This window comes from Carya illinoinensis, chromosome 15, assembly GCF_018687715.1.
Source record: "Carya illinoinensis cultivar Pawnee chromosome 15, C.illinoinensisPawnee_v1, whole genome shotgun sequence".
NCBI classification, from domain to species: Eukaryota; Viridiplantae; Streptophyta; class Magnoliopsida; order Fagales; family Juglandaceae; genus Carya; species Carya illinoinensis.
In genome coordinates this window covers 41,870,208-41,886,684 of record NC_056766.1, presented here as the reverse complement: position 1 = coordinate 41,886,684, position 16,477 = coordinate 41,870,208, and the positions used below count along the sequence as shown (strand labels likewise).

The following is a 16,477-nucleotide window of genomic DNA, read 5'->3' as shown; positions in this document are numbered from 1 at the left end:
GCAGAAACAAGGTTAAAGGAAAATGCTGGAACACGTAATACATGTTTGAAAATCAAATGAGGAGAAAAATATATGTCACCAAGATGAGTGGCAATCGTGGTTGTACCATTGGGAAGTTTGACTAAGTGACTAACACGAGTGATGTTGTGTGTAAAAAAATTGGGACTGCAGACCATGTGATATGTTGCCCCAGTGTCAAGAATCCACTGTAGGGATAAGGTGCTTGTGTGTTGTGTGTCAAGAAACAAAAATTATTACCAAACATGGTGGGGGAGTGGAGAAGCTGCACCTGGTTTACAGCTGCAGGTGTGTTGTCAATGGTGGAGGATGAAAATGGTTGGAGTAAGGCAAGAAGCTTGCTATACTATTCTTGAGTAATAGGCGAGCCATTATGATTTTGCTCCTTCTGAAGAGAAACAATCTTAGTAATGGATTTGGATTTGGGGCCATTTTTGTGGCCTAAAGGATAACCATTCAACCGATAACATTTATCTTTGGTATGGCCTGGTATACAGTAGTGGGAGCAAATTGGAAGGTTGGGATTAGCTTTGAAACAACGCTTAAGGGAAAGTCCTAAAATGTTGCAGTGAGAGCAATATAAACGTTCCTTGCACGAGGATGATGAAAGCCTTGGATCTGGTCCTCGTGTGACCATTGTAGCTAGTGCTGGCATTGGTGCATAATGGAGTTGCCGAAGTCTCTCTTCTTGTTGAATGAGAGAGAAAACACGGTTTAATGATAGAAGTGGATCAGACAAAAGTATTTGAGCACAGATAGCATCATAGGAATCCTGCAATCCCATTAAGAACTGCATGACCTTGTGGCAGTGATGATATTCCATGAGAGTCTTGACAGATCTGCAGGTACATAGAGGCATGGGCTCGTATACCTCATGTTCATCCCAATACCCTTTGAGCTTATTGTAGTAAATGCTCACAGAATCAGTATCTTGAGTTAAGGAAGACACGGTCTTCGTGAGTTGGAAAACGCGAGGAGAGTTCTATATAGAGAAGTGCACGAAGATCACTCCATACCTCTGCTGCTATCTCGACATGGGCAATTGATGACTTGCATAATTTAATATATTTTATCACCTCTTAACTTTAAACTTTAGTCTAATTTTATTTATTTTTATTAATTTTAAGCTTCATTGTTGTTATTTAAATTTTATTTCAAATTTGAAGAAAAGAAAGATTTATTTAAATATAAGAGTTGATTACCAGTATTTGTTAAAGATGCTAAAAATAGAAGAAGATTTTCCAATTTATAAAAAGAGACGTCGAAAAAGAGAAGAAATTTGGATCTAGACAATTAGCGTCTAACTACCAGGTAAGAAAAAGTGAATAAATAAATAAATAAAAAGTATTCATCAAATTAAAAAAGAAAAGATGACGTGGGAAGTTGGACTTCATTCTATCTATTGGTTTAACTCACCATGTAGGACGTGCATGGGAATAAATTAATTGGCAAAAGTTATGATGGTTTGACTTGGTCAATTGGTGTAAAAAGCAGCAGTTAGTTTGGATTTCTTTTGGCTGACACAAATATACTTAGGAGTGGACATGAGTTTTACGGAAGTAAAAATCTACACAACCTTTCAACACTTCAACATCTTTTTTTTTTTTAATTTTTTAATACTTTTTTAATATTTTTTTAAAATTTATTCTTTTTAAATTAATTTAATTATTTTATTCATTATTTATATATTAAATATTTAATAAAAAATAAAATAATAAAAATTAAAAAAAAAGTAAGATATTAGAGTGTTGGATGGTTGTCTAGCAAAACCCTTTACGGAATGGGCCATTTTGGATTACGACGTAGCGAGACGCAAGGGCTTCACTTGGAGAGACGCACGCATGTGGAATCAAGATATTGAAATGCAGCAGATTTTATTTGATTTGTTTTGATAAGAGACGCAGCTTGCGGATCCAAATGGACGACAATTTTAATTTAATTTCATGTGGTTTGGAAGAGGAGTGGCAACTGTGAAACATTGCTAACTGGAAGCTGCGACTGCGATGAGTATTTTTAAGTGTTTATTTTTCTTCTATTATTCTCAAAAAAATTATGGTAAATTTGTTTATATTAAATTTAATTTTTAGCATAAACTAAATTTTATTTATTCTAAGAAAATGATGTAATCTAATTTTGAATTATGCTTAATTTTCTATGCTAATTTAAAGTAATTTTTTCTTTGTTTATATGATTTATTATGAGTTTATTGATTCTAATTAACTAACTATTAATTAGATGATTTTAATCTTGTGATTTGCTATCGAAAGATGGAATTATATGATAAATCTTGAATATTTCGGCATAGGTAAATATAGAGATTGAAAGATTTATATGAACCTATGTAGTATTTAAATCATTAGTTTTATTGCTTTCTTGCTTTATCAATTTGCATACTCTTGTGTAAAATAATGAACAAGAATAATTTTCAATTGACTATCGAAAGAGGTTTTTGGATGAATTAGAGATTTGTTAATAAACAAAAAGAATTAAATTAGATAGTTAAATGAGTAAAGCATAGTGAGGAATTAGTAAAATCGATTTTCTGGAAGTTTTATTTCCCATTAATTTGATTGTCAAGCATTATTTTTGTTTTCCTTTGTGTATTTTTCTTTGAATTGATTTTTATTTTAAATTGCAATTATAAAAATCTTAGTGATTTCTCTAGATAAAATCAAGATTAGTATAATTTCGGTATTTGTCAAAAGTAAGTTACCAATCCCTAAGAACGATACTTTTTTTTATCACTTTACTATAAAATTACGATATTGTGCAATTGCAATTTTGCACCAATCAGCAATCGTAGGTCGAAGGTCTAGACCGACAGAATTTTGGAGCCATGCAATGATCATGTCATTGCATCTTTCCCATCTAAGGAACAAAGGATCTGAATCTAGAGGCCTGAAAATTTTACTCTCGAGGAAACCGAGCTTATTTTTTATGTTTAGAACTCTGCGCATGGAGCGAGACCAAGTAACATAGTTTTCGATAAGAAAAAATTTTCACAACCTCCCAACACTCCACACTCTACATTTTTTTTTAATTTTTATTATTTTATCTTTTATCAAATATTTAATATATAAATAATGAATAAAAGAATTAAATTAATTTAAAAAGAATAAATTCAAAAAAAATATTAAAAAAATATTAAAAATTTGAAAAAAAATGAAGTGTGGAGTGTTGGGAGATTGTGTAGCATTCTTCTTTCGATAATGAGTAACTCGAGGACCAATGGAGATTAGGCGTTCTCACTAGGCTGAATGAAATACGAACTGGCTGGGTGACGAGGATTGTCATCGGGTTTGGGGTTCTCAAGAATAGACATGGTGGAATGAGTTTGGGAACTTGGAGGGCTTGAAGACGATTGGCTCATGATACTAATTTGTCAGAGTGAACGGAGGGTGGAATGTGAGGGGCTGCATGAGATAATTCTAATATACCCATTTCTTGTAGTCCATTTCAATCAGAATAAAAGAAATCCTGAACCCATAGGGCCATCCATCATAAGCAAAGATCCATCATATGTCATCTTAAGGGATTTGAAGTCTTCAGTTGTTAGGTTTATAATAATGATATGATGATCATAGCTAGCAAGAAAATGTTCAGATAAGTTATAACTACAGTAATTATAGTAATCATAATTAATAAAAAAAATCTGTTTATCATCTATGTTCTCGTCATTTTATATAAAATTATTACCATTTTCTATTATGCAGTAGTACGTAGTCAATAGCTTCCCACATGAATTAATTTTGCTATTTATAAATTTGGTGGCAATTTATTATGAAATTCCTTTAATTTAGTTGTAAAAATATCAAAATATTATTAGTTCATGTGATCATGTAACCCCAAGTCTTCCACGTTATTAATATATTTTTTAATGGATCAAAATATTGGGTTGCAAAAAGATTTTTTTATGCATGAATTGAGTATGGTCGGTATGCAAAGTTGCGCGCACGCGCCACGTACGCTATGTATGCTGATCATATTTATGAAAATACTATGTATAATTAGTTGTATGATCTTGTCATTTTTAATTTTTAAAACTCTCTATGAACCATATATATATATATATATATATATATATATATATAAATATATCCGAACACATTATTCTTTTATGAATAAACAAAAAAATCTCGTATAATGTTTAAATATTAAGATGAGATGAGATAAGATAAGCTCATATACAAACTAATCTTGAACGTTAGCTAATATACAAACTCAACCACCCAAGATTAGCTAAAATAATCTCTCCAAGATCTCTTGAATATATAGAAGTCTCTCTTTCACGCATAATAGACCATATGAAAAGAGAGCCAATCCCTTAACATTTCACGAAAGTCTCTCTTTCACGCATAATAGACCATATGAAAAGAGAGCCAATCCCTTAACATTTCACGAAAGTCCAACATTTCACAAAAGTCAAGACATCTACCATTCAAGTCGTGCACCACCGCCACATGTCTCAGAGTTTGAAACCACGTATTCAAATCTCCAAAACACAACCAAGGACCCATATCCATAACAGTCAATGATTTCAATAAATTCCAAATATCTCTCCTTCTCAGAAAATCTGGATGTCAATACGCAACCATAATACTTCATTGACAACTCCGATCAACATCCGTAGCCCGAGCATCAAAGTGTGCTTAGAGTAGGAGGCAAGTTGTAAATCAATAATCCTACACCAAAACAAAGCAATTCCTGGCCCACTTCTACGGCCCTCATGTTCATACTACGTATACCCTATTTTCTAATTTTTTATTTATAAAATTATTGTAAGAATATTATAAAACAGATTAATTATAAAGAATAATTTTCCATTGTACACAATATATATATATAGGGTCATGCATGCCCTGGACCGCTGTAGTTAATTTAATTTGCGTCAGCATCCAAGTTGGCCGATTGAATGAGACCATGATGTCAATGGACCATTTGTGGAAAAAACAATAATGCATAGAATTCCGTTCTGGTTAGCTAGCTATGGTTCAAACACGTGCTGAGATATTATATACCCAAAATTAATATGATTATCCTGAAAAGGAGTTAATTTTAGCTCTTTTGTTCCTCTCTCTAGCTTCAAACCTAAATCTGGGGCTTACCCTTAGAATACTCTTATCTTATTTTCCTCTCTACTTAGATTACAATGAATGCTACTTGCAAACAAGCAAGCATGAGTAATTTGCAGAATATGTATACTTTCAATCTATTTGGAGCACTCAAAACTTGTACCTTTCAAGAAGCTAGCTGGTTAGTCTAAAAATTAAGATTTGATGAGTGAGAGACACAGAGAGATCGAGAGAGGAGTTAGCGATGGCCGTTTGAAAAGTCAAGATAACGAAAGGAGAATATCAGCATACCCTCATAAATAGGTGATTTGCAAGTTCAAAGAGAGAATTGAGTGACAGGTGAAAGCTGCATTAATGAGGAACTAATTAAAAAAGGATCATTATTGCAAATACCATGAAAGTGGTAATGATATTATAGGCTAGTACTTGAGTAGAATGAGTGATAGGTGGGCCGGTCATAATTTTCATCGTCAAAAGTCAAAAGACATTAACGTAAGGTTAAGTACTACTGACCAGAATCTGTCAAAAGTAAAAAAAAAATAACGTAAGGTAAAGTACTACTGACCAGAATCTGTCAAAAGTAAAAAAAAATTAACGTAAGGTAAAGTACTACTGACCAGAATCTGTCAAAAGTCAAAAAAAATTAACGTAAGGTATAGTACTACTGACCAGAATCTATCTTGTAAATCAAGAAGCTGCTCTTTTTATCAAACCTTACATGCACATGATCAGAATTTGCACTACGAGAATGATATCATTAGTATTTCGGTCGATCGGTACATTTTGTGATGATGTGTGCAACATGTCATACGTACGTACATTACAAAATAAATAGATTTTTATGAATAATTTATTACAATTAAAAGATTATTTATAATTAATTTTAGTTGAAAATAATCATTTTGTTAGAATTAATTAATTGTAAATAAATAATTTTCTTATAGTGGTACGTAGTACTACTCAGGCTAAGGGCTTAATTTGTAGATGATTTCAGGGTCAATTTTTTTGTCTTGAATACATGCATGGTGGTGGTGCAAAGTGGTAACAGAACTAGTACACGTACTCATGCACGTCGCACGTGTCGATCGAGATAGGCAGGAAGCACACCAGGAAGGTTCGCTCGTCAAAACAATTATAAATTGGCTGCGAAAATCATTTAGCTTTGATCTCCAGTGACAACTTACAACAGAGAAAATAGGGTCTCCACCTTTGTTCATCACATATATAAAAAACTTCATATCTCTAGTTTATGTTTCTCATGACTCTCATGAGCACTCTCTGTTACAAAATTTCCTTTCAAATTCTCTCTGTGATAAGAAAATAGTACTGTTTGTTTCAAGATAATTATTACTTTGTGTTTGGGAAGAAAAAGAAAAGAAAAAAACTTGAGAGGGATTCCAAGGTACGTCGAGCTCTCGACTTCACCAAGTCCGTCCTCAACCATAAGGGTACGTACATATGCGCCCATTTCCAGTACTTTTCGAATAACTATGAATGATTAGTGTCTGATCATCAATATTCAACCTTTCCTCGCTCAAAAACTCCAATTCCATGACAAAATTACATCACTAGTACTCACTCTCAATGTGTGTATATAATATATATACATACATATATATTTATATTATATATAGATCATTAAGATCAAGCGGATGATCATAAAGACTAGTATTTGATTCATATTGGTTGGTCCAATTGAGTTTGAATTGATCATGAGAAACTGAACTGATTTTATTACATATAAGTTTTATAATTTCATAACTATATTTCTTATTTTTAGAGATTTTTTTATGTTTTGTTCTTATTGAAGATATGAGTATTGATGGAATTTTAAGGCAGGTATATAGAAAAATCGCTTCTTCTTTTTTTATAAATTTGATAACCTACCCGACATGATGATCTGCTCGATCGATAGATGAATAACATTTCTCATCTTAAGATATATGTATTAAATAATACAAAGATCAATCTATATCATCAAGTTGATCATATCATATAAATTCTAGTATTTTATTCTTCTTCTCATGAGTGCTTTTGCATGTGTTTTTCTTCAGTTTATTTTGTATTTTATCATAATTTGTATGTAGGTAATTGTTTTATGATATGCTTCAATATCGATGATTGGAGTAGTGATAATGATTTTTGGCTGGATATAGTTTTTTTTTTCTTCTTCTTCTTTTTTGCATAGAGGATGTGGAAACTCAAGATAGCAGAAGAAGGGAAAAAATTGGTGAGTGTAAACAATTTCATCGGACGGGAACACTGGGAATTTGATCCTGATGCCGGCACTCTTGAAGAACGTGCTGAAGTTGAAAGAGCCCGTGAAGAGTATAAGAAAAATCGATTTATAAAGAAACAAAGTTCTGATCTTTTGATGAGAATGCAGGTTTATCTTTCTTCTCATCTCAGTGTATTTTCTATAATTTAAAGAAGAGAAAAAATCTATTTATAAGGCTCACTACAAGAAAAATGAGTATTTGTGGTGGATTATTTGCGATGAACATTGAGAATGACTATTTGTAATGAAAACAGACTCGTTTTAACAGGAAATAAAACAATTTTTTTGTATTACCTTATTTTCACACACCCAACATAGTACTGCTGATGTGGAAGTTTTTCAAATCAAATATGCTAAAAACTAAGTAGTGTTTTGATTTTTTTTTTTTTAAATTACAATAGATCTCATTATAAATCTTTTATTAACACACCGACTTATGCGTAGAAAAATACATAAAAAAAAAAAAAAAATTAACATCTTATAGGTAAATGATACACTGACAACACTTTAACAACTATTTTTTATAATCTAACCTACAATCAACTAATGCAAGCATACCCCTTCATTAAAAATGAATCTCAACTTCACAAAATAAAGTTGTTATAATTTTATCATTTTCCATTAGGTATATAATTATTATTCCAAATTATTTTGAGAGTCATGGTCTTGAGAAATGACAGAGGATGAGATCAGACATCCATGACATAATTTCCTTTTCATAAGACATTAATTCTAATTCCATCCCTTATCTAGTCATGACAAAAATTTATCTACAAATTATTTTAATGGTAGTGCTTCCACTTGCTAGTCAATTTCAAAACTATTTCTTATCCATCACTTACACATGCATCCATCATGTAGACTTTGTTGCACATACAAAACTTATTAAATTGGGATAGATAAAGATTTTTTTTTTTTTTAAGGCTTAGTTTGGATACAGGAACGGTTTCATCTCATCTTTACAATTTTTTCAAATTTTCACGTAAAATATAATAAACAATTTAACTTTTTTAAATCTTAAAACAATAATAATATTAAAAAATAATATTCTATAATATTTTATTTAACTTTTATTTAAATTATCTCATCTCATCTCATTATCTAAACTATACAAAAATTCTTACCAAAACTTGAGAGTATTGAGTGAGCCCTATTATATTATTTATTGCTCATTTAATACTATTTAATATATATATATATATATATATCATATATGTGTGTTTGCCAGTAATAAATGTTGTAGGGTCTACTTGATATGTTTTTTCTATCCTATTTCAAACTTATAAATGGAATTGAATATATAATGGTTGTAATCATTGAGTTTCCATTCGTTTCTTGATAAGTTTGTGGAATAATAAGAGAGTTTTTCTAGTGCTTTTATAAAAAAATATATTGGTGCAAGAGGGCACTTTGACTTGAGAGAACACCATTTCATAATTTTCCTTTTGATATCGCACGAAATGTACACGTGTATCAATCGGGAGAGCCAAAAATTCAATTTTTGAGAGGTCAGATTATTATCACGATGGGTGTGATTCACATCCATAAACGTGTAATTGTACATGCGAAAAAGATAAAAACATGGGCCATGATCATTGAAAAAAATCCCTTACTTATTTATTTATTTATTTTATTTTTTTAAACTTCTAGCCTTCTAAGTTACGTGCATTTCTATCCAAAATAAATTTAAGAATTGTTTGGATTGAGAGGATCTCTCAACTCATTTCATTTCATTTTATCTTATTTAATTATTATAATTTTTTCAAATTCCTATATATACAAAATATAATAAATAATTTAATTTTTTTAAATTCTAAAATAAAAATAATATCAAAAAATAATATTTTATTTAACTTTCATCTTATTTCAACTCATTATCCAAATCTCCCCGTTCTTAAATTATTTTTGAATTTAAAGACTTAAAATAAGAGAAAAATAGACACATTCAAGTGAGTCATATATCATTCATTGATATCTGTATAAATATTTTGAGCAGTATTAAATGGTAATAAATGTCATAAAACTCATTTGATATGTCTATCACTCTACCACTCTAAGACTCTCTAAGTTTAGACAACAACTTAGAAAATCTTTTGTCATAGCAATACTCTTATATTTATACCATTTCAATAATGCTACTGAAGAGTCAGACAGAATTAAGGGTTTGTTTGGGAAGTGAGATAATTTCATCACATCTTAAAATTTCTCATAATTTTCTTTCTAAATATTACTTAAACAAAAATTCTTTTTAATTTGAAATTTTCAACTTTTTCATCTAATTATTACAACTTTTCCAAACTTCCAAACAAAATATAAAAAGTAATACTACTTTTTAAATTTTCAAATAAGAATATTATTAAAAAATTATATTTTAATAATATTTTAATTTTATAATATTTTTATTGAACTTTTTCTAATCTCTTCTTTCCCAAAACTCAATAAAACATCTTAACTCAAACTATTTCACTAATACTCACAAACAATTTCGCTTCTATTTACAAAGTTCTCATCCCATCTTACTTCCAAGCCTTAATCTTCTTTAAGTTGATTTTCGTACATAATTTCATCTAATTTAAAAGCCTTTCATTTCCTTCATTTTAATTTGGAGTTATCCAAGTATGGTGCATCTAATACATCATTATTTGAGATCCATTATAATTATGAAAAAAAATTAAAATCAAAACACAAAAAATTCTTCATCAGTAGTACATTGGGTGTGCCAAAAAAAATAAAGAAAAAAATACCATGAAGGAACAGGGGAAATTTAAATAGTTAGTGAGACGATTGTGATCAAATTTCTGCCAAAAACATATTGAGATCAAATGATTCGTGCTTTGTGTTGGAATCTTACAAAATGTGATTGTTGTTGACTTTATTTTTTGCATGAAATCTCAGCTTCGAAAGGAGAATCCATGTGGGGCAATTCCACCAGCAGTGAAAGTGCAAGAAACAGAGGAGATAACAGAGGAAGCAGTGACAATTACACTGAGAAGAGCACTAAGCTCCCTCTCCTCCCTTCAGGCCCATGATGGCCACTGGCCTGCTGAATTTGGTGGACCCTTGTTTTATCTTCCACCCTTGGTACTTTTTTTTCCCACCATTACTTCAATACAATGTTTGTTATTCTTTGTTTTTTTCTCTCATTTCGTTTAGGATAAGCATGTATGCATAAACTCTTAAACTATTTAAATACAAGACATATGCTTTCTTTATATAATTATTAAATACTTTTGAAATAAAAGTTAACTGATACTCGCATCTTATAATAAAATGTTATGTTATATAAACAACATTTTTTAAGGCTATGACAATTGTGATTGGACGAGAGTAGCATGTGCCTGTATGCAGGACTACCTAAAAAAGTTACTCGCTTTCTATGTCCCCTTTACCTATGTTAAAACATCTTGCATGGTAAACCAAAAAAGAAAAGAAAAAGGGGACAAAGTTTTTATTATTTGTTAAGAAATAAGCTTATTAACAGATGCAACTACACCTGTATATTTTTACAGCTATTTTTCTTGTATGTTGCTTGACGTACAAATCAACCTGCTGAATTATTTGTAATGCCTAACTTATATTGAAGTTATTACAATATGTAGGTATTTGTTTTGTACATTACTGGAGATCTCCGCAATATTTGGTCTTCAGAACACCGGAAGGAAATTATTCGATACTTTTATAATACTCAGGTGTTGTTTTTTTTTTTTAATATTGAACAATGCTTTGTGTTGAAATATTCAACCAACCAAGATGGCCTAGGAAACTGAAATTGTGGCTGGAAAATCAATATACATTTTTTCTTGTTTGTTTGTTGGACAGAATGAAGATGGAGGATGGAGTTTCCATATAGTAAGTAGAAGCACAATGTTTGGCTCTGCTTTGTGCTATATTGCCTTGAGAATACTTGGAGAGGGACCTGAAGATGGTGAAGACGGGGCCATGGCTAGAGCCCGAAAATGGATCCTTGACCATGGTGGTTTAGTGGCGATGCCATCATGGGGAAAGTTTTGGATCTCGGTATGAACAATTTCTGGGTGTTACCATAAATTCTTAGGAGCCAAATCTGATCAATCAGTATTAAATAAGAATTAGTTTCAATGATTTTAGCAAATTATATCAGATTCTAACTTATTAGTAAATCAAAATAAGTTTCCATCATTTTAGCAAATTGAAACCTTGACTCTAGAGATTTCATGACAACATGTATATGTGGCTAGCAAGACAAAAGTAGGACATATCTCTGATGTCTAGGAAAAAGTATGACAGCTTTGGTTTTGAAAATATGCATTGAAAGGAATTATTTTACAGGTTGTTCTTATACGGAAATAAACTGATGAAATTTAATAAGATTTTTACCATGATATCTAAATCAATCTTTATTGTTCTATCTGTGTAGTGAGCACTCAAATGTCTCTCATGTATAGGTACTAGGAGCATATGAGTGGTCAGGCTGCCAACCATTACCCCCAGAGTTCTGGCTTATTCCTAAATCCGTCCCTCTTAATCCAGGTTTTTGTCCTTACAACATCATTTTGGTTTAAGAAAGTGTGTTATAATGAACATTACTCAAACATTTATGCAGCATTCGGTCTTGTGAATCTGTTGTATATACTCATGGCCTTTCAATATATGAAATGCAGGCATAATGTTATGTTACTCTCGCTTGGTTTACATGCCAATGTCTTATATATATGGAAAGAGGTTTGTCGGTCCAATCACTGAGTTGGTTCTATCAATAAGAGAAGAGCTTTACAACGAGCCTTACTCTCTGGTTAATTGGAATAAAGCCAGGGATATAATTGCAAAGGTGGGCAGAATCTTCATCTTTTTGCCTTTCTTTTCCGTTATGTTCAACTCAGATAATTTCACTGTGCTAACTTAATGAATAGGAGGATCTATACTATCCGCATCCTCTCATACAAGATATGCTGTGGGGATTTCTTTACCATGTAGCAGAGCCTTTCCTGGCACGTTGGCCCTTTTCAATGTTGAGAGAGAAAGCACTAAAAGCTGCTATTGGTCATGTGCGTTATGAGGACGAGACCAGCAGATATCTATGCCTTGGATGCGTAGAAAAGGTCAGTAACTATTCTTGCATTTAAATCATAATGAAAGAAAAAATTATAATTCAATGTGTCCTCAAAGAAATAAATTTGTAGGTGTTATGCATGATGGCTCGTTGGGTTGAAGATCCAAATTCGGAGGCGTACAAGCTTCATTTAGCCAGACTTCCAGACTACTACTGGGTTGCTGAAGATGGCTTAAAATTTCAGGTTTTATGATCATCCCTATCCTCTTTTAGGTACTGGTCCTTTGTGGAACAAGAACTACAAAAGCATAAATCAGCACTTCCATAAATAAGGGGCTATGTTCATGCAGTCATGTATACTCAATTGTCAAGCCTAAAGAACTGAAAAATCTTGGTACATTTGAAATTTAATCTTTTATTGAAATTTCACTTAACAATGCCTGATATATTTGATGTAGAGTTTGGGCTGTCAGACATGGATTGCAGTCTTTGCTATTCAAGCAATTCTATCTTGTAATCTAAATGAACCTTATAGTTCAACTCTTCGAAAAGCACATGATTTTATGAAGGCTTCACAGGTAAGAATATATGTCAAATATCCTTTGCATGGAATGTGGAAGACATGCATCTAATTTGATCATGTTATTTTCTAGGTCAAAGAAAACCCTTCTGGGGACTTCAGAGCTATGTATCGGCACATATCTAAAGGATCATGGACATTCTCAATGGAGGACTACGGCTGGCAAGTCTCTGATGTCACAGGAGAGGGGTTGAAGGTAATGCTTCAATTCTGTCACGATACGTGCACATACTAAAATCCCACATTCTCAAGGTTTATTCCAAAGGAAGAATTCAACTTTTGGCTAAACCTTCTCGTTTGCAGGTTACACTTTTGCTCTCACAAATATCAGAGGACCTAGTTGGGGAAAAACTTGAGACTGAGAGGTTTTATGATGCTGTCAATATCATTCTTTCTCTACAAGTAAGAATTCATCCTATCAATACCCATGCTTCTCTTTTGACACAGTTAATAAAACTAAAAGATCAATTATACTCCACATCTTTGATTTTATAGTCTTTAATCGCACTTGCTCATAATATGATAATTAAGTGGCTTCATAGGAAATGAAAAGTCACGAAAAAACATGACACATCAGCTGCTGTGATTTAGGATAACAAAATTGAGGATGAAGAACAATATTTCTCAAACTAAAAACCTGTTTCTAGTTAGATAATTCATCTCGCTTCTGTAACTTCATTATGTTGCATTTCTAAAATGGTTCACCAGAATAATTAAATTTCTTTCAATTGCCAATGTAGAGTAGCAATGGTGGTTTCCCAGCATGGGAGCCTCGGAGAGCAACCCCATGGATGCAGGTAACTTCTCCAACAATTATAATTAACTCCTCCCCTAACTCGTTTCGACATCTCAAATTTTGCATAAGTAGAGAGGTTTGTTCATACTTATGACAAGAAATCATTGTGCTAGCTCAATTGCACTTGTTAACATAAATTTTGTACATCTTTTTCTTGCAGAAGTTCAACCCCACGGAGTTCTTTGAGGATCCTCTGTTTGAGAAAGAGTAAGATAACTTCACGACAACAGCAATTGCCATGTTAGTGGTCTGTTTGCTTCCTCACAGGAAAAAATGTGTCATCTTATAGGTACATAGAGTGCACTTCGTCAGCATTACAAGGTCTCGCACTCTTTAGGAAATTCTACCCCAAACACCGAAGGAAGGAGATAGACAGTGGCATTTCCAAGGCACTTCAATTCATTGAGAACATACAACAACCTGATGGATCATGGTAATATGTTATTTTCACACATTGTATTCTTGAAAGCAATATTGCTCTTTATGTTACTGTGAACTTTTTCCTCTAATCTCACTCTATCTAGACACTGAAATAAAAGAACCTATTAACGTTATAACAGTAGGAGCTGCATAAGATGTTTCTTTCTTTTGGTTAGAGTTAGTATTATTAAAGGTGGAAACATGAGTATTTACAGAAACTGGCATTTATACAGGTATGGTGATTGGGGAATTTGCTACACCTATGGTACATGGTTTGGTGTAGGGGCATTGGCAGCCTGTGGAAGAAACTACCAAAGCTGTCCCGCTTTGCGCAAAGCTTGTGAGTTTTTGCTATCAAAGCAGCTACCCAATGGTGGATGGGGAGAGAGTTACCTTTCAAGCCACAACAAGGTATTTTTTATTTGTTTCAATTTGAATATGAAAAGAGATAGAGGAACGTGAAAAGAGAGAAATCAAGTGAGTTTCTTTGGGAAACAGGTGTGGACAAATTTAGAAGGTAACCGAGCAAATGTAGTCCAAACCGCATGGGCTGTGTTATCCCTCATCGAGGCAGGACAGGTGATTCTATCATTTTCTGCTTGATTATTTGAGTGATTGCATGTTAAAATTGCTGCATTTACAACTTTGTTATGATTGAGGGTACCAATGTGTCGTCGATAGTGTAGAGTTAGCTATATATAAGTTGGGGAGTATCACGACAAGGTCAGGAATCCAGCAACAATATTGTATGACAGTTACATTCTTGAATAATGCATGTTAATGGAGAAAATAGAACCGTAGTTTCATTTTAGAGCTTGAAAAACGAGTGATTCAAAAGTTTTGTTCATGAATTACTTTATAGTTACAGTCATTGCAACTTACACAGTAAGAATCAAGTTAAACAGAAGCCAAAAGCCACTGGCATGTCAACCTTCTTTTTCTGCATAATTCTGCATGTACTCTAATTTTGGATGAACTTTTGCGACTTCGTGTAGATGCAGTACATTTTAAAGTTGTAGTCTTTATTGTCTGATCTGATTAACAGACGTCTATCTAAAGCAAGTCTCCCATAGAAGACTAAATGAGTTATAGAAAGAAGAGGCGTCATTTCAAAAAACTAAACCAGCATATAAACAAAAAAAAAAAAAAAATACGATTTAAACAATCAGGCTAAGTCAAGGAAGTCAGAACTTAATTGCATGGTCTCAAAATTTTAAAGGCGGATTTTTTATGATTGGTTCGGTTCCGCATGAAATGTTTAGACAACAACTTATAAATAGTACAACTCCACACCTATTATGTAAGTTCTGAATGTTTTTCCTAATTTAGGCTAAGATAGATCCAACACCAATCCACCGCGGAGTAAGATTATTGATCAACTCACAAACGAAAGATGGTGACTTCCCTCAAGAGGTAATTCATGTTTATTCAAAACCCAGCACACTTTAAGTGTTCATCTTAGTTATTTTCTTCCTTTTCTCCATATAAAAAACAGTTCTCTACACACAAAGGTATCATTTTCAAGCATAAAATGACGAATGATTACTTTCAACAGGAAATCACAGGGGTGTTTTTTAGGTATTGTGGACTAAACTACGCAGCATATAGAGACATTTTCCCCCTGTGGGCTCTGGGTGAATATCGAAATCGAGTTCTGCTTCCTTAGTATGTACCTCAATCCGCAATTGCAGAGGCTTGCATATTGAAGTTCACCACCCGAAATAGTTACAGCTTCAAAGGCCATGCTGCCTCTCTTCAATACGCATATAAAATCTCATACCAGCAAGAAACATGGATAATACTTGCCACAAATAATATTATGTATATATATAGACATTCTCTACTGCTTGAAAGATATAAAAGCCTATCAGCAGAAGATGTAAAATGTCATGATGCAGTTCGTTCCTTGTGTAAGCAACTCTTATAAATTACTTCCTCTTCTCAATAACGTAAAGGTAATCGAGTTAGATGGAAAGATAAATAATATTATTTTCTTTTATCTAATTTTGTGAATTATTTTTTGTTTCTAGTTTTATGTCTATAACTGTTTTAGTTAATTTAGTGTGTTTTAGTGTATTATTTTCTAAATTTGTTTAGTTTAGTTTTTACATTTCTTGTTTTTTAAATTTATTTTTTGTTTTTTAGTTTCCAAATTTAGGTCTTGATCTTGATCTTACAACAATGGAAACCGGACCTTGGCTTAGATGAAATCGACTTAGAGCACACTGCTTTCTGGCAGCAAATTCATGGCCTTTCTCTTTAACAAATGAACTCTGATACCCTG

General features: G+C 32.4%; 1 protein-coding gene across 1 annotated transcript; it reads left to right on the top strand.

Annotated features, from left to right (window-relative positions):
* The first annotated feature begins 6,250 nt into the window (after window positions 1–6,250).
* Window positions 6,251–16,197, top strand: LOC122296515 (lupeol synthase-like). Its single transcript, XM_043106282.1, has 19 exons — window positions 6,251–6,538; window positions 7,247–7,476; window positions 10,264–10,449; window positions 10,968–11,057; window positions 11,188–11,385; window positions 11,793–11,877; window positions 12,009–12,175; window positions 12,258–12,446; window positions 12,528–12,641; window positions 12,856–12,975; window positions 13,051–13,173; window positions 13,281–13,379; window positions 13,718–13,774; window positions 13,934–13,980; window positions 14,063–14,206; window positions 14,427–14,604; window positions 14,692–14,772; window positions 15,523–15,606; window positions 15,749–16,197. Exons 2-19 carry the CDS (start codon window positions 7,282–7,284, stop codon window positions 15,857–15,859), a joined length of 2,268 nt encoding a protein of 755 aa, XP_042962216.1. The 5' UTR covers window positions 6,251–6,538; window positions 7,247–7,281; the 3' UTR covers window positions 15,860–16,197.
* The last annotated feature ends 280 nt before the right edge of the window (window positions 16,198–16,477 follow it).

Coding starts and splice junctions, on each gene's coding strand:
- LOC122296515 (XM_043106282.1), top strand. CDS start 7,282: ATGTGGAAACTCAAGATAGCAGAAGAAGGGAAAAAATTGGTGAGTGTA. Junction 12,447..12,527: donor GCCTTGGATGCGTAGAAAAG/GTCAGTAACTAT, acceptor ATAAATTTGTAG/GTGTTATGCATGATGGCTCG. Junction 13,380..13,717: donor ATATCATTCTTTCTCTACAA/GTAAGAATTCAT, acceptor TTGCCAATGTAG/AGTAGCAATGGTGGTTTCCC.